The 19,881-nt window shown below is 45.3% G+C and overlaps 1 protein-coding gene across 1 annotated transcript in view; it reads right to left on the minus strand.

Moving 5' to 3' along the window:
• Positions 1–19,881, minus strand: part of LOC124269294 (xylosyltransferase oxt-like) — a 122,344-nt gene that overhangs the window by 92,314 nt on the left and 10,149 nt on the right. The window contains exon 2 of the mRNA XM_046704297.1: positions 3,576–3,837. Coding sequence (XP_046560253.1) covers positions 3,576–3,837 — 262 coding nt within the window. The remainder of the gene's footprint in view (positions 1–3,575; positions 3,838–19,881) is intronic.

Below are 19,881 nucleotides of genomic sequence, written 5' to 3' on the forward strand. Positions count from 1 at the left end.
CAGAAAAATTTGGCAAACATGACATTTCATCGCGTACTCCTAAGGTAAAGGGAGAGTACCATAAAAAGCATGGTCATTTCATGATCACGAAATTGTTTAAACTCTGCACATTCCATTTCACACTGCACAAACAAGTGTCAATAGCGGGTATGGCCTCCGTTAGCTCCAATGACAGCTTGGCAACGTCGTCTCATGCTTCCAACGAGGTTTTGAATGGACGCAAGAGAGAGATTGTTCCATTCTTGGATCAGAACATTTTCAAGTTCCTGGAGGGTGGTTGGTTGTACAGGACGACGTGGAAATCGCTACCTGAAGCATATTCCAGACATGCTCGATAGGGTTGAGGTCTGGAGAACGAGCTGGCCAGTCCATACTAACAATTGTCTCACGTTCCAGGTACTCGTCCACCACCCTAGCACGATGTGGACGTGCATTATCGTCCATGAGGATGAAGTCAGGACCAACAGCACCAGCATATGGTCTCACGCATACACATCCAGGACTTCATCCCTGTAAGCGCACTCGGTCATCGTGCCTCATTTTAGGACATGGAGATCAGTTCGCCCAGCTCGACTGATTCCTCCCAAATCATCAATCCACCCACCACCATATATCTGTCGTGTTCAGCAACATTAGCGCCCTGATATCGTTCTCCTGCCCTTCTCCACACTCGCGTGCCACGACGATCTGTGAAGTCAACACAAAACCTCGACTCGCCTGTGAAAAGTACAGGGCCCAATCAACAACCCTCCAATTCACATGAGCCCTGGCCCAATTCAAACGATCTTGTCTGTGTCGCTGAGTAAGAGGGATGCGAATACAGGCTCTCGGGAACGAAGACCAGCTTCATGAAGACGACGCACGCACAGTTTGCGTGGAAATGTTAACTCCAGTTGCATTCAGAAGATCATTTCTAAAGCGCAGTCGCCGTTGCAAACCGATGACGTCGTGCTGAAATCAAGAGAAAACGGTCACCTTGCTGCGTGGTGGACCTTTCTCTGCAGCCTCCATGTCGATGAGAAGCTGAACCATGAGATTGATACGGTTCCAAGCTCTGCAAACAACGCTCTGACTGACACCCAATAGCTCTGCAACGTGACGTTGTCTTGCACCATTTTCGAGCATTCCTATGCATCTGGCCAATTCTTCAACAGTCAAGCGACGTCTTTGACGTTGTGGAGGCATTTTCATAGAGTAACAGTGACTTAAACGATGTCAGATGTAAAGACAATGCCCAAATTCAAATCAACGACAAGCACTCAGAAATGTGAAAAATGTGGGTACCATGCTTCACGTGCTACTCATGATCATTGCAGCATGCATTTCCCTACCTAACCTGTGTTTTGAGGCTCAAGAGGGGTCAGTCCAACATTGTGATGAAATTTGCGTGTCATATCAATTCATATATTGATTTTATAATGTAAGAACTATATGATCCTTATCAAACTTTGAGTAGTATATATACGAAAACTTGTGCCTCATCAGCTTAAAGTATATTCGTCAAACATTGACTAAGGACCAATTAAATACTATTTTATAAAAAGAGTATATATACAGAATGGGACTGTACCCGGTCGTGGATGAAATGGTAAAAACACTGGAAACCGTAGACCGGTTTCGTTTGCAACAGTTATGCGAAATCAAACGACAACTAGAACAAGATCGCGACGTGCGGAGAGCATTGCAGAAAAAATATCACAGAGCCGTCAATTACGTGGACGGTGTCGACACCGCCCTGATGGCAACCGGCATGGGATTAGGTGTGGCGGGTGGCGGGTTGTTGACCACCATCGTGGCCGGGCCCGTGGTGCTGGGCATCGAAATAGCGGCCGGAATGACAAGGTTGGCAGGATTGGCGCTTAAGTACGTGTCTCGCATACTGCAACGTTAAGCGTTGAAACACGGCGAAATTAGAGTTCTAGATAGAAGATCATATTTCCACCTCGCTCACCGACAGTAAAATCTCGTAGGAGGAGTTTCGTTTAGTTCTCTCGGAACTCGCCAAATACCACAGAATGAAGCAAGAGATTCGTACCAAGTCTCGCAAAATCACCAAATTCAGCAAAGACGAGAAAAAAGAGTTCGTGGAACAAGGGAGGCAACAGGCCCGACAAGCCTTCCTTACGAAAACCAAACAAATTATTATTGGAGAAGATTCACGATAAATTGCTTCGTGGACATCAACATCACAGCCGAGAAGACAGCCGAGGCTTAGTGAGCACCCTCGAAACACAGTTCACTCAATTTTAACAATGTAATCAGTGAGATGATGTACATAAGTATCAAACAGCTTCATTTGCAATGGGGGGTTCGATTCACCACATGGGTACATTGTGTGAAGCCCATGTCTGGTATTGCTGGAATATTTGCTATAAGCGGCTCACTCACCTAACAGTCGTGTAGGTTGTAACAATAGGTATAGATAGAAAGGTTAAAATAGAAAGATAGAAAGGTTAAAAAAAAGTAGCAAAACATCCCCGGTAGCCACAATTCCCCTAGGGTGAAGTAGAAAGATAAAGGTTGAACTTCTCCCTAGGGGACTTATGTGTCGGCTACCTTTCTCTCACCACGAGAGTGCCCCAATTCAGCTGAGCGCAGCTGATGTGATCCTGATTCCTTGCTACCACCAACGAAACACACGAAAGTTGCAAGGAACCCACTGAGTCAACGGTGGGATACGAACTAACAATGCATAGCTGCACAACTACACATCCTAAGTCCGCACCTCAACCGATTGCTCTACCAGGGACTTGATAGCTACATTTCGGTTTAATAGGTCTATCCTGAGATTGCATCATCCTCCTAAGCTGGGCTCCGTCTATAGGAACGCAAAGGATGTCTTGAACCCGTTTCATAAGCTGAGCGCACCAGACTTCTAGAAACAGTTTATCACAAATTCTACTTCCACTTCACAGTTTGATGGCTTTTTACCTTCAATAAAATACAAACACGATACTCCCAGGGAGTTTTAAACACGCTGAACACGACAAACAGGTAAATGGACGCTGAAAACATTTTTAGAAACCATAATCTATTATTGAATTGCATGTCTAAGCTGAGCTCCGTCTATAATAACACAAATCAGTCAGTTCACTTCCACCTTCTCACTTCGAAAATGTTAGAAGGCTTTTCACCTCAAATAAAGGTCTAATAAAATACAAAATCATTTCTTGTTGGTAGTCTAAACACTGCTGAACACGATAAATGTATCGATGGACGCTGAAAATCTTTTTAGAAGCCACAATCCATGATTTTAGAGTCGACATTCATCAGCTTAGAAGGTGCATAAGCTATTTATAGTTTTAACACTGACGCTAGCAGAGACAGTCTGCTGGTGTAGAGGATACTGAGTTCGAAACCCTCCCGTTGTCATAGAAAACATTTTTTTTTTTTAAAACAAACATTTCGCCCTACCAACCCCATGCTCACTAAAAAGTTATTATTTACTAAACTATTCCACCGATTTTCGTGAAATTTTGCATGCACCTCAGTAGTAGTATACACAATGGGTGGATCTGCATCGTGGACTTCAGGGGACCTGAAGCAGTTCCACCATTGTGTATACTACTTCTTACCTTTAAGTGGACACAGTCTGGGCAGTGTGTCGGCATACATCTTCCCCTCCATAGTCAGACACGAGATATCTGCTATCTGTTGGCGACATGCTGTTGTCGTAGCTCGACTTAAAGCAGACAGGGCTTCCTTTGCAAGAATTTCACACTTTGGCTTATAAGTTGATGGAAGTGTAAGGTTTGGGAACAGCTGGCCTTTGTCTGGCGGTCCTTTCCCTCCATTCTCACTGACCATCTTGTCCTGGTCTGGGTGTGGCCGGTGCTCCTGAAGAACAAAAGTAACACATCTTAATGGTGTCAAGAAGCCTCCAGAACTAGGCAACATACCTGAATATTGTTTTTAAAGTTGCCCCTGAAAAACAAAAGTTACAAATCTTTATGTTGTCAAGATGTTCCTCGAGAATTAGGCAACATATCTATTATTATAGGATATTTATATAGCACATATATCCTTGCAACTAGTGCATGCTCAAGGCGCTAGGGTTTTTTCCTCGATCAGTGGATGTCAATCTCAACGGCACATTGTATTATCAATCTCAACTCCCTAGGAAGTATACAACTCTTGCAGCCACAAGGCGCAACAAGTTATTGTGGCTTTCTCATCCTAACGAGGTACCCATTCACAGCTGGGTGGACTGGGACACATAGTCACAGAACTTTGTCCAAGATCACTGCACGTTGCTGTGCCCGCAACTTAGTGTTTGCACATATTCATGTGGCCACCATCTGGTCATATACCAACGTACTTGTGGGTTCTTTTAAGTGCACAGGGTTGTGACAACAGTGAAAGAGTCTGCACACAAAGTTGACTCTAAGGTGTTTAGACCCGGTCACAGGTGGGCTCGATCTACATGTTGTTTACAAGAGTAACCAATAAATATAAATATAAAGTCCAGCTGATATTCAAAGCGTGAGACAGATCAAGTAAGGGCACATGAACAGAGATTACAAACACCATGATAACCTTGGAAGATGATGAGTGTGTGAGTTTAGTTTTAAGCCGCATTCAGAAATATTCCAGCTATATTATATGGTGGCAGTTTCTAAAGAATTTCACACTTTGGCTTATAAGTTAATGGAAATGTTGATGGAAGTGTAGGCAACATATCTATATGTCGTTTTCAAGGTTGCTCCTGAAGAACACGTCTGTATGTTGTTGTCAAGGTGATACTATAGAATACAGGCAACATGTCTCTGTTTGGTTGTCAAGGTGATACTACAGAATGTAGGCAATACGTCTGTATGTTGTTGTCAAGGTGATACTACAGAATATCAACAACACATCTGTATGCTGTTGTCAAGGTGATATTACAGAATACAGGCAACATGTCTGTATGCTGTTGTCAAGGTGATGCTATAGAATACAGGCAACACGTCTAAGTCGTTGTCAAGGTTAAACTATAGAATACAGGCAACACGTTAGTATGTTGTTGTCAAGGTGATACTACAGAATACAGGCACCAATTCTGTATGTTGTTGTCAAGGTGATACTACAGAATATCGGCAACACGTCTGTATGCTGTTCTCAAGGTGATACTATAGAATATCGGCAACACGTCTGTATGTTGCTGTCAAGGTGATACTGCAGAATATAGGCAACAAGTCTGTAGGCTGTTTTCAAGGTGATACTACGGAATACAGGGAACACGTCTGTATGTGGTTGTCAAGGTGATACTACGGAATACAGGCAACACGTCTGTATGCTGTTCTCAAGGTGATACTACAGAATATAGGCAACACGTCTGTAGGCTGTTTTCAAGGTGATACTACAGAATATAGGCAACACGTCTGTAGGCTGTTTTCAAGGTGATACTACGGAATACAGGCAACACGTCTGCAGGCTGTTTTCAAGGTGATACTAAAGAATATAGGCAACACGTCTGTAGGCTGTTTTCAAGGTGATACTACAGAATACAGGCAACACGTCTGCAGGCTGTTTTCAAGGTGATACTACAGAATATAGGCAACACGTCTGTAGGCTGTTTTCAAGGTGATACTACAGAATACAGGCAACACGTCTGTAGGCTGTTTTCAAGGTGATACTAAAGAATATAGGCAACACGTCTGTAGGCTGTTTTCAAGATGATACTACAGAATACAGGCAACACGTCTGTAGGCTGTTTTCAAGGTGATACTACAGAATATAGGCAACACGTCTGCAGGCTGTTTTCAAGGTGATATTACAGAATATAGGCAACACGTCTGTAGGCTGTTTTCAAGGTGATACTACGGAATACAGGCAACGCGTCTGCAGGCTATTTTCAAGGTGATACTACAGAATATAGGCAACACGTCTGTAGGCTGTTTTCAAGGTGATACTACGGAATACAGGCAACACGTCTGCAGGCTGTTTTCAAGGTGATACTACGGAATATAGGCAACACGTCTGTAGGCTGTTTTCAAGGTGATACTACGGAATATAGGCAACACGTCTGCAGGCTGTTTTCAAGGTGATATTACAGAATATAGGCAACACGTCTGCAGGCTGTTTTCAAGGTGATACTAAAGAATATAGGCAACACGTCTGTAGGCTGTTTTCAAGGTGATACTAAAGAATATAGGCAACACGTCTGTAGGCTGTTTTCAAGGTGATACTAAAGAATACAGGCAACACGTCTGTAGGCTGTTTTCAAGGTGATACTAAAGAATACAGGCAACACGTCTGTATGTTGTTGTCAAGGTGATACTAAAGAATACAGGCAACACGTCTGTATGTTGTTGTCAAGGTGATACTACGGAATACAGGCAACACGTCTGTAGGCTGTTTTCAAGGTGATACTAAAGAATACAGGCAACACATCTGTATGTTGTTGTCAAGGTGATACTGCAGAATATAGGCAACACATCTGTATGTTGTTGTCAAGCTGATACTAGAGGATATAGGCAACATGTCTGTATGTTGTTGTCAAGGTGAATAAGGGCTGGATATTGCCCTGATTTTCATATTGCGATATATTCTAATAATTGAAGAGATATTGCAATACATACTGTGATATATTGACTGGAAGCTTTCTGCCCATGTATGTACATCATAAATCATAAAAGCTCTCTGTGTGCGACATCAACTTCTTAGTTGCTGTGACACCATACCTTCAGGCTCCCTGTCCCCATTGTGTATAGCTGTATGCCAATGGTTTACAGATAAATAGAATTATATAGAGCCTTAATGTGGAATGTCTAATTGAAGTATTGCAACAAAGGTTTGAGAACATAATGATAAAGGTAATAGTATAACATAGTTTCATGGTCAGTGTTCTTTGCTTCAACAGAATGCACTTCAATGCAGAATGTAAATATTGTTACTGTATGTCTGTGATTCATTCAGATTCAACTCCAATATAAACATGACTTGTGTTTACATGAACCGTTGCAAAATAAAACAAAAACATGATTTAGGTGAACTACTTGAGCTTAAAATCTCATACGACCTCCAATAACTAAGATTCTTGACAAGAAAGTCATTATAATTTTTATACAGTCCTACAAAATGTATAAGACTTATATGATAAATTGATGACATATGTCCCACTGAAAAACAAACAAAAATAACCAAAATAGTCACAAGCGGCAGAAGCTCTACTCATAAGTCTAAGGAAAAAATTGGTCCATTTGAGGCCACTTAATTCCTCCAAAATGTCACAAATGAAATGATTCAAACCCATAAAACGTAAAGCATTTGGTAGAATATTTGGCACTTTTGGAGCCACTTATAAAAAATACTTCCACTTGTAAAATGTTACATGAAACCAACAGAAATAAAAGTATATCTGACACTTTTAGATCAAATTTTGGAGCTGTGGAAATGAAGGGCAGATAACTCTGGATGACCCAATATAATTTATCGCGATATTCGTATCGCAAGATACATTACCAGTATATACCGGTAATATTGCACAGCCCTATTACAGAACAAATGTAGGTAAATCCATTCTAGTACATATGCAGTTCATAACAGTACGCCTACACATGTGCTAATTCTGGTGTGTTTATTGCTCCTCTACGATGACAACACAGTCCGTGACTGTATTGATGTCTCCAGCTTCCTTGGGATTTCAAACACTGAGGAAAACAGCGACACATATTGTTATTTGGCTTTTATTTCTCTAACTAACAATCAACACAATTGATTTGCTTTCCAATAAATGAGAGCCAGCCAACTTGGTCTGCAAACAGGCTGATCACCTGCACCTCATGAGAGCCAACCAACTTGGTCTGCAAACAGGCTGATCACCTGCACCTCATGAGAGCCAACCAACTTGGTCTGCAAACAGGCTGATCACCTGCACCTCATGAGAGCCCTTTACACTGACTAGGTCTTTCCCTAATCTGTGGTGAGTTCTATACAAAATTATAATCCAATATCCAGTTGTGCATGAATTTCCACCCTCCCAGTTGTAATCATGTCATCAGACACTAAAACACTCTACAGTCATGGCTGTCTGTCAGGGATTTGTCTTTATGTCCATTTGGGAACTATATTTCTGTTGGGAAGCAGTGTCTGTCTGTCCATAAGGGAACTATATTTCTGTCAGGGAGTTGTCTGATTGTCCATTAGGGAACTATATTTCTGTCAGGGAGTTGTCTGACTGTCCATTAGAGAACTATATTTCTGTCAGGGAGCAGTCTGTCGATAAGGATTTCTGTCAGGGAGCTGTCTGTCTAACCGTCCAAAAGGGAACTATATTTCTATCAGGGAGCAATGTCTATCTGTCCGTAAGGGAACTATTTTTCTGTCAGGGAGTTGTCTGACTGTCCATTAGGGAACTATATTTCTGTCAGGAAGCAGTCTGTCCATAAGGGAACTATATTTCTGTCAGGGAGCTGTCTGTCTGTCCATAAGGGAACTATATTTCTGTCAGGGAGCTGTCTGTCTAACCGTCCGAAAGGGAACCGTCCGAAAGGGAACTATATTTCTATCAGGGAGCAATGTCTATCTGTCCATAAGGGAACTATATTTCTGTCAGGGAGCTGTCTGTCTGTCCATTAGGGAACTATATTTCTGTCAGGGAGCTGTCTGTCTAACTGTCCATTAGGGAACTATATTTCTATCAGGGAGCTGTCTGTCCATAAGGGAACTACATTTCTGTCAGGGAGCTTTCTGTCTAACTGTCCATAAGGGAACTATATTTTTATAAGGGAGCTGTGTCTGCCTTTCCATAAGAGAACTATATTTCTGTCAGGGAGCTGTCTGTCCATTAGGGAACTATATTTCAGCCAGGGAGCTGTCTGTAGAACTGTCCATAAGGGAACCATATTCTTCCATAAGGGAGCTGTGCAGTCTGCATAAGGGAACTATATTTCTGTCAGGGAGCTGTCTGTCTGTCCATTAGGGAACTATATTTCTGTCAGGGAGCTGTCTGTCTAACTGTCCATTAGGGAACTATATTTCTATCAGGGAGCTGTCTGTCCATAAGGGAACTGCATTTCTGTCAGGGAGCTTTCTGTCTAACTGTCCATAAGGGAACTATATTTTTATAAGGGAGCTGTGTCTGCCTTTCCATAAGAGAACTATATTTCTGTCAGGGAGCTGTCTGTCGAACTGTCCATAAGGGAACCAAATTTCTGTCAGGGAGCTGTCTGTCTGTCCATAAGGGAACTATATTTCTGTCATGGAGCTGTCTGTCTGTCCATAAGGGAACTATATTTCTGTCAGGGAGCTGTCTTTAAGTAAGTAGGCATGTGGTATGTGAGGTGAGGTGAAATTGGGTTTTACATCGTACTTTAGAATATTTCGCTCATATGACAACGTGCATGCGTGTGTATGTGTATGTGCGGCTGCTTGTACTAGCCCAGACTGAAGCTGATTTTATAGTGCTAGCCCACTGAGATACCATGCCGCAGTGAAGCATGAATACCCCACTCAGACACATTATAGTGACTACGAGCCGACCAGTCCTTGTTGTACCCATTAATGCCGAGCGCCAGGCAGGGACCAACGAGTACCATATTTTAACGTCTTTTGGTATGACACGGTCGGGGATCGAACCCACGACCTTCCGCTCTCCGGGCGGACGCTCTAACCACTACACCACGGAGGCGGTGCATGTGGTATGTGAAGAGTTGGTCAATGTGACAAGTATAGTAGGCATGTGGTATGTGAAGAGTGGGTCAATGTGACAAGTAGAGTAGGCATGAGGCATGTGAAGAGTGGGTCAATGTGACAAGTACAGTAGGCATGTGGTATGTGAAGAGTGGGTCAGTGTGACAAGTACAGCAGGCATGTGGTATGTGAAGAGTGGGTCAATTTGACAAGTACAGTAGGCATGTGGTATGTGAAGAGTGGGTCAATGTTACAAGTACAGTAGGCATGTGGTATGTGAAGAGTGGGTCAATTTGACAAGTACAGTAGGCATGCAGTATGTGAAGAGTGGGTCAATGTGACAAGTATAGTAGGCATGTGGTATGTGAAGAGTGGGTCAATGTGACAAGTACAGTAGGCATGTGGTATGTGAAGAGTGGCTCAATGTGACAAGTACAGTAGGCATGTGGTATATGAAGAGTGGGTCAATGTGACAAGTACAGTAGGCATGTGGTATGTGAAGAGTGTGTCAATGTGACAAATACCAAAGGCATGTGGTATATGAAGAGTGGGTCAATGTGACAAGTACCAAAAGCATGCGGTATGTGAAGAGTGGGTCAATGTGACAAGTACCAAAAGCATGTGGTATGTGAAGAGTGGGTCATTGTGACAAGTACCAAAAGCATGTGGTATGTGAAGATTGGGTCAATGTGACAAGTACCAAAAGCATGTGGTATGTGAAGAGTGGATCAGTGTGACAAGTACAGCAGGCATGTGGTATGTGAAGAGTGGGTCAATGTGACAAGTACAGTAGGCATGTGGTATGTGAAGAGTGGGTCAATGTTACAAGTACAGTAGGCATGTGGTATGTGAAGAGTGGGTCAATTTGACAAGTACAGTAGGCATGCAGTATGTGAAGAGTGGGTCAATGTGACAAGTACAGTAGGCATGTGGTATGTGAAGAGTGGGTCAATGTGACAAGTACAGTAGGCATGTGGTATGTGAAGAGTTGGTCAATGTGACAAGTACCAAAGGCATGTGGTATGTGAAGAGTGGGTCAATGTGACAAGTACAGTAGGCATGTGGTATGTGAAGAGTGGGTCAATGTGACAAGTACAGTAGGCATGTGGTATGTGAAGAGTGGGTCAATGTGACAAGTACCAAAGGCATGTGGTATGTGAAGAGTGGGTCAATGTGACAAGTACAGTAGGCATGTGGTATGTGAAGAGTGGGTCAATGTGACAAGTACCAAAAGCATGTGGTATGTGAAGAGTGGGTCAATGTGACAAGTACCAAAAGCATGTGGTATGTGAAGAGTGGGTCAATGTGACAAGTACCAAAAGCATGTGGTATGTGAAGAGTGGGTCAATGTGACAAGTACCAAAAGCATGTGGTATGTGAAGAGTGGGTCATTGTGACAAGTACCAAAAGCATGTGGTATGTGAAGATTGGGTCAATGTGACAAGTACCAAAAGCATGTGGTATATCAGTGAACAACTTTTACTCCACATTATGGTTTACAGACAAATGTAACTAATTAATCTGATGCTCACACAAAGACCCACCCTCCCCACCTCACTCATTCACTTACTCACTGACACATCAACACCTCCCATGCCAAATCTCCCACCATTTGTCAGTCTAACACTGACACCAGGCTGCATGTGGATGCCACTTAAATGTTGAGATGGGTGCTATATATAATGCCCATCAGTGATTAATTAATGCTCTCCTTGCATGCCAGGGTAGGTAGAATTCCCTCGCGGTGGCACTCTCAAGAACTTATGCTTTAGGGTGTCCTCAATATGATGGCCACTCCAGCAGTATGCTTTATTGACTTGAAGAGCCATTTGAGTTTACGAGTAGCTTGCTTCACTCCCACTGCAGTGAGTCTGTAGCTGCTTCCCCATAAAGAACAGATGGATGGAAGAAAAATGGAGATGTAGGAGGCAGGATCACAGGCTGAGCAGGGTTAGTTTTAGATTGTCCATTTTTCTGCTGGATCTTTGGAAGCCAGACGGCTCAGTTTCTAATAAGAGCACTCATTCTGTGAGCAGTTCGCATTTATTCTTGGATTATTCTCCTCCATCAGGAAAGAGGCAGTTTTTGTTGAATTGGGCTTCAACTAATTGGGGAATTTAGTTCTTTTTATATTTTTGTCAATTTACTGGATTACTCCCATGATTACCTGAAGCTGGTAACAACGACATAATCTGTGTTGTATGAGGTCAGCAGAGGTTTATATCCACTCCCTTAGACAGATGGATTTATGAACTGGAAAAGCAGGAGAAATCTTAATAAACAACAATTCCACACAACCAGTCCAAAGGACATGGAATTTCACATCAGCCACAATCATTGTTAATCAGCCTGTGTAATTAGATGGAAACCACATGCATGATCACCAACTAATAACACTCGTCAACATGGGAACTGGTTGTTTGGAAAAGTTATATTAACATGTAATTGTAATATAAATGCTAATATCTTGCATAAGGGGCCTAAACGTTTTGGTTATTTTTACCATTCAAATTGATTCCATACAATGAGATGCGAAATAAAAAATTGCATAATGCAAACATGAAACTCAGTGAGTTGATCAATCCTCTACTGGACTTTACAGAGGTGATCCTGCTATGGGCTACAAGATGTTTCTGAGGGGATCCTGCTGTGGGTTACAAGATGTGACAGAGGTCATCCTGCTGTAGGCTACAAGATGTCACAGAGGTCATCCTGCTGTGTGATACAAGACATCACAGAGGTCATCCTGCTGTAGGCTACAAGATGTGACAGAGGTCATCCTGCTGTGTGATACCAGATGTCACAGAGGTCATCCTGCTGTGAGTTACAAGACATCACAGAGGTCATCCTGCTGTAGGCTACAAGATGTGACAGAGGTCATCCTGCTGTAGGCTACAAGATGTGACAGAGGCCATCCTGCTGTAGGCTACAAGACATCACAGAGGTCATCCTGCTGTAGGCTACAAGATGTGACAGAGGTCATCCTGCTGTGTGATACAAGACATCACAGAGGTCATCCTGATGTACGCTACAAGATGTGACAGAGGTCATCCTGCTGTGTAATAACACACCAACCTAGTGTACCAGGGTAATAACACATCCACCTGAGTGTACCAGGGTAATAACACACCCACCTGAGTGTACCAGGGTAATAACACACCCACCTGAGTGTACCAGGGTAATAACACACCCACCTGAGTGTACCAGGGTAGAAACACACCAACCTGAGTGTACCAGGGTAGAAACAAGCCAACCTGAGTGTACCAGGGTAATAACACATCCACCTGAGTGTACCAGGGTAATAACACACCCACCTGAGTGTACCAGGGTAATAACACACCCACCTGAGTGTACCAGGGTAGAAACACGTCAACCTGAATGTACCAGGGTAGACACACACCCACCTGAGTGTACCAGGGTAATATCACACCCGCCTGAGTGTACCAGGGTAATAACACACCCACCTGAGTGTACCAGGGTAATAACACACCCACCTGAGTGTACCAGGGTAATAACATATCCACCTGAGTGTACCAGGGTAATAACAAACTCACCTGAGTGTACCAGGGTAATAACACACCCACCTGAGTGTGCCAGGGTAATAACACACCCACCTGAGTGTACCAGGGTAGAAACACGCCAACCTTAGTGTGCCAGGGTAGAAACAAGCCAACCTGAGTGTACCAGGGTAATAGCACACTCACCTGAGTGTACCAGGGTAGAAACACACCCACCTGAGTGTACCAGGGTAATAACACACCCATCTGAGTGTACCAGGGTAATAACACACCCACCTGTGTGTACCAGGGTAGAAACACACCAACCTGAGTGTACCAGGGTAATAACACGCCCATCTGAGTGTACCAGGGTAATAACACACCCACCTGAGTGTACCAGTGTAGAAACACGCCAACCTGAGTGTACCAGGGTAATAACACACCCACCTGAGTGTACCAGGGTAATAACACACCAACCTGAGTGTACTAGGGTAATAACACACCCACCTGAGTGTACCAGGGTAGAAACACACCCACCTGAGTGTACCAGGGTAGAAACACACCCACCTGAGTGTACCTGGGTAATAACACACCAACCTGAGTGTACCAGGGTAGAAACACACCAACGTCAGTGTGCCAGGGTAAAAACACACCAACCTGAGTGTACCAGGGTAATTACACACCCACCTGAGTGTACCAGGGTAATAGCACACCAACCTGAGTGTACCAGGGTAAAAACACATCCACCTGAGTGTACCAGGGTAAAAACACACCAATCTGAGTGTACCAGGGTAATAACACATCCACCTGAGTGTACCAGGGTAATAACACACCCACCTGAGTGTACCAGGGTAGAAACCACCAACCTGAGTGTACCAGGATAATAACACACCCACCAGAGTGTACCAGGGTAATAACAGACCCACCTGAATGTACCAGGGTAGAAACACGCCAACCTGAGTGTACCAGGGTAATAACACATCCACCTGAGTGTACCAGGGTAATAACACACCCACCTGAGCGTACCAGGGTAATAACACACCCACCTGAGTGTACCAGGGTAATAACACATCCACCTGAGTGTACCAGGGTAATAGCACACCCACCTGAGTGTACCAGGGTAATAACACACCCACCTGAGTGTACCAGGGTAATAACACACCCACCTGAGTGTACCAGGGTAGCAACATATCAAACCGAGTGTACCAGGGTAATAACACACCCACCTGAGTGTACCAGGGTAGAAACACACCAACCTGAGTGTACCAGGGTAATAACACACCCACCTGAGTGTACCAGGGTAATAACACACCCACCTGAGTGTACCAGGGTAATAACACACCCACCTGAGTGTACCAGGGTAGAAACACACCCACCTGAGTGTACCAGGGTAGAAACACACCAACCTGAGTGTACCAGGGTAATAACACACCCACCTGAGTGTACCAGGGTAATAACACACCCACCTGAGTGTACCAGGGTAATAACACACCCACCTGAGTGTACCAGGGTAAAACACATCCAACCTGAGTGTACCAGGGTAATAACACACCACCTGAGTGTACCAGGGTAGAAACACACATCCACCTGAGTGTACCAGGGTAATAACACACCCACCTGAGTGTACCAGGGTAATAACACACCCACCTGAGTGAGTGTACCACCTGGGGTACCAGGAAACACACCAACCTGAGTGTACCAGGGTAGAAACAAGCCAACCTGAGTGTACCAGGTGTGCCAGGGTAATAACACACCAACCTGAGTGTACCAGGGTAATAACACACCCACCTGAGTGTACCAGGGTAGAAACACACCAACCTGAGTGTGCCAGGGTAATAACACACCCACCTGAGTGTACCAGGGTAATAACACACCCACCTGAGTGTACCAGGGTAATAACACACCCACCTGAGTGTACCAGGGTAGAAACACGCCAACCTGAGTGTACCAGGGTAGACACACACCCACCTGAGTGTACCAGGGTAATAACACACCCGCCTGAGTGTACCAGGGTAATAACACACCCACCTGAGTGTACCAGGGTAATAACACACCCACCTGAGTGTACCAGGGTAATAACATATCCACCTGAGTGTACCAGGGTAATAACACACCCACCTGAGTGTACCAGGGTAATAACACATCCACCTGAGTGTACCAGGGTAATAACACACCCACCTGAGTGTACCAGGGTAGAAACACACCAACCTGAGTGTACCAGGGTAGAAACAAGCCAACCTGAGTGTACCAGGGTAATAACACACTCACCTGAGTGTACCAGTAACACACCACCTGAGTGCACCAGGGTAGAAACACACCCACCTGAGTGTACCAGGGTAATAACACACCCACCTGAGTGTACCAGGGTGAAACACACCAACCTGAGTGTACCAGGGTAGAAACACACCCACCTGAGTGTACCAGGGTAATAACACACCCACCTGAGTGTACCAGGGTAATAACACACCAGGGTAATAACCACCCACCTGAGTGTACCAGGGTAATAACACACCCACCTGAGTGTACCAGGGTAATAACACACCAACCTGAGTGTACCAGGGTAATAACACACCCACCTGAGTGTACCAGGGTAATAACACACCCACCTGAGTGTACCAGGGTAATAACACACCCACCTGAGTGTACCAGGGTAGAAACACACCCACCTGGGAGTGTACCAGGGTAATAACACACCAACCTGAGTGTACCAGGGTAATAACACACCAACCTCAGTGTACCAGGGTAAAAACACACCAACCTGAGTGTACCAGGGTAATAACACACCCACCTGAGTGTACCAGGGTAATAGCACACCAACCTGAGTGTACCAGGGTAAAAACACATCCACCTGAGTGTACCAGGGTAATAACACACCCACCTGAGTGTACCAGGGTAGAAACCACCAACCTGAGTGTACCAGGATAATAACACACCCACCAGAGTGTACCAGGGTAATAACACACCCACCTGAATGTACCAGGGTAGAAACACGCCAACCTGAGTGTACCAGGGTAATAACACATCCACCTGAGTGTACCAGGGTAATAACACACCCACCTGAGTGTACCAGGGTAATAACACATCCACCTGAGTGTACCAGGGTAATAGCACACCAACCTGAGTGTACCAGGGTAATAACACACCCACCTGAGTGTACCAGGGTAATAACACACCCACCTGAGCGTACCAGGGTAGCAACATATCAACCCGAGTGTACCAGGGTAATAACACACCCACCTGAGTGTACCAGGGTAGAAACACACCAACCTGAGTGTACCAGGGTAATAACACACCCACCTGAGTGTACCAGGGTAGAAACACACCCACCTGAGTGTACCAGGGTAGAAACACACCAACCTGAGTGTACCAGGGTAATAACACACCAACCTGAGTGTACCAGGGTAATAACACACCCACCTGAGTGTGCCAGGGTAATAACACACCCACCTGAGTGTACCAGGGTAGAAACACCAGGGTAATAACACAACCTGAGTGTACCAGGGTAGAAACACACCAACCTGAGTGTACCAGGGTAATAACACACCCATCTGAGTGTACCAGGGTAATAACACACCCACCTGAGTGTGCCAGGGTAATAACACACCCACCTGAGTGTACCAGGGTAATAACACACCCACCTGAGTGTACCAGGGTAGAAACACACCAACCTGAGTGTACCAGGGTAATAACACACCCACCTGAGTGTACCAGGGTAATAACACATCCACCTGAGTGTGCCAGGGTAATAACACACCCACCTGAGTGTACCAGGGTAGAAACACACCCACCTGAGTGTACCAGGGTAGAAACAAGCCAACCTGAGTGTGCCAGGGTAATAACACACCCACCTGAGTGTACCAGGGTAGAAACACACCCACCTGAGTGTACCAGGGTAATAACACACTCATCTGAGTGTACCAGGGTAATAACACATCCACCTGAGTGTACCAGGGTAATAACACACCCATCTGAGTGTACCAGGGTAATAACACACCCATCTGAGTGTACCAGGGTAGAAACACGCCAACCTGAGTGTACCAGGGTAATAACACACCCACCTGAGTGTACCAGGGTAATAACACACCCACCTGAGTGTACCAGGGTAATAACACACCCACCTGAGTGTACCAGGGTAGAAACACGCCAACCTGAGTGTACCAGGGTAGAAACACACCAACCTGAGTGTACCAGGGTAATAACACACCCACCTGAGTGTACCAGGGTAATAACACACCCACCTGAGTGTGCCAGGGTAATAACACACCCACCTGAGTGTACCAGGGTAATAACACATCCACCTGAGTGTACCAGGGTAATAACACACCCACCTGGGTGTACCAGGGTAATAACATACCCACCTGAGTGTACCACTTCCTTTAGACTGACAGTACCAGGGTACACAACACATCAACACAGTGTACCACTTCCGTCAGTACCATCTGACAATACCAGGGTACAAAACGCACCAACCATCCACCCAGAAATTCACTCACTCAAACTCACAACGTAACAATTCTGTCCACTGATCCAATGTTCATGTCACATTCAACTGTGGTAAATGATAGATCAGACTGAAGGGCATGATGTTCCCAGCCACAGACATGAAGAAGATCAGACTGAAGGGCATGATGTTCCCAGCATCAGACATGAAGAAGATCAGACTGAAGGGCATGATGTTCCCAGCCACAGACATGAGGAGGCAAGAAGATCAGACTGAAGGGCATGAAGTTCCCAGCCACAGACATGAGGAGGCAAGAAGATCAGACTGAAGGGCATGATGTTCCCAGCATCAGACATGAAGAAGATCAGACTGAAGGGCATGAAGTTCCCAGCCACAGACATGAGGAGGCAAGCAGATCAGACTGAAGGGCATGATGTTCCCAGCCACAGACATGAGGAGGCAAGAAGATCAGACTGAAGGGCATGATGTTCCCAGCCACAGACATGAGGAGGCAAGAAGATCAGACTGAAGGGCATGATGTTCCCAGCCACAGACATGAGGGGGCAAGAAGATCAGACTGAAGGGCATGATGTTCCCAGCATCAGACATGAAGAAGATCAGACTGAAGGGCATGATGTTCCCAGCAACAGACATGAGGAGGCAAGAAGATCAGACTGAAGGGCATGATGTTCCCAGCCACAGACATGAGGAGGCAAGAAGATCAGACTGAAGGGCATGATGTTCCCAGCCACAGACATGAGGAGGCAAGAAGATCAGACTGAAGGGCATGATGTTCCCAGCCACAGACATGAGGAGGCAAGAAGATCAGACTGAAGGGCATGATGTTCCCAGCCACAGACATGAGGAGGCAAGAAGATCAGACTGAAGGGCATGATGTTCCCAGCCACAGACATGAGGAGGCAAGAAGATCAGACTGAAGGGCATGATGTTCCCAGCAACAGACATGAGGAGGCAAGAAGATCAGACTGAAGGGCATGATGTTCCCAGCATCAGACATGAAGAAGATCAGACTGAAGGGCATGAAGTTCCCAGCCACAGACATGAGGAGGCAAGAAGATCAGACTGAAGGGCATGATGTTCCCAGCCACAGACATGAGGAGGCAAGAAGATCAGACTGAAGGGCATGATGTTCCCAGCATCAGACATGAGGAAGAAGATCAGACTGAAGGGCATGAAGTTCCCAGCACAGACAGACACTGAAGGGCATGGCAGACAGCAGATCAGACTGAAGGGCATGATGTTCCCAGCCACAGACATGAGGAGGCAAGAAGATCAGACTGAAGGGCATGATGTTCCCAGCCACAGACATGAGGAGGCAAGAAGATCAGACTGAAGGGCATGATGTTCCCAGCCACAGACATGAGGGGGCAAGAAGATCAGACTGAAGGGCATGATGTTCCCAGCATCAGACATGAAGAAGATCAGACTGAAGGGCATGATGTTCCCAGCCACAGACATGAGGGAGGCAAGCAGATCAGACTGAAGGGCATGATGTTCCCAGCCACAGACATGATGTTCCCAAGGAGGCAAGAAGATCAGACTGAAGGGCATGATGTTCCCAGCCACAGACATGAGGAGGCAAGAAGATCAGACTGAAGGGCATGATGTTCCCAGCCACAGACATGAGGAGGCAAGAAGATCAGACTGAAGGGCATGATGTTCCCAGCCACAGCCATGAGGAGGCAAGAAGATCAGACTGAAGGGCATGATGTTCCCAGCCACAGACATGAGGAGGCAAGAAGATCAGACTGAAGGGCATGATGTTCCCAGCAACAGACATGAGGAGGCAAGAAGATCAGACTGAAGGGCATGATGTTCCCAGCCACAGACATGAGGAGGCAAGAAGATCAGACTGAAGGGCATGATGTTCCCAGCCACAGACATGAGGAGGCAAGAAGATCAGACTGAAGGGCATGATGTTCCCAGCCATAGGCAAGGGGAGGCAAGCAGATCAGACTGCAGGACATGGTGTTCCAATTGACAGCATAACGCTACAGAAATGGGGAGTTGAGAATGATAAAGTACCAGTGAGTTAGTGTGTAGGATGATGATGAGGATATGCCAAGTGGACCATGTTTGACAGAACTCAGAGCATGGCTTTGGTGTGTTGATACAAGATTGTTGGCAGGTGCTGGTGTAGGGCTGACATACAGGGTGTTTCACAACTGTGTTTACCAGACACCAGTGATTATATCAATGAGCTTCAGATGGAGTCGGAAGTCACCCCATCCCACCCATCCCAATTTCAATAATCAATGTTGCCCCTCCATACACTGTTAACTCCCATCACCATGAAGACCCTGAATCCAG

This window comes from Haliotis rubra, unplaced genomic scaffold (genome assembly GCF_003918875.1).
Source record: "Haliotis rubra isolate DU_JTF1 unplaced genomic scaffold, ASM391887v1 Scf1437, whole genome shotgun sequence".
NCBI lineage: Eukaryota > Metazoa > Mollusca > Gastropoda > Lepetellida > Haliotidae > Haliotis > Haliotis rubra.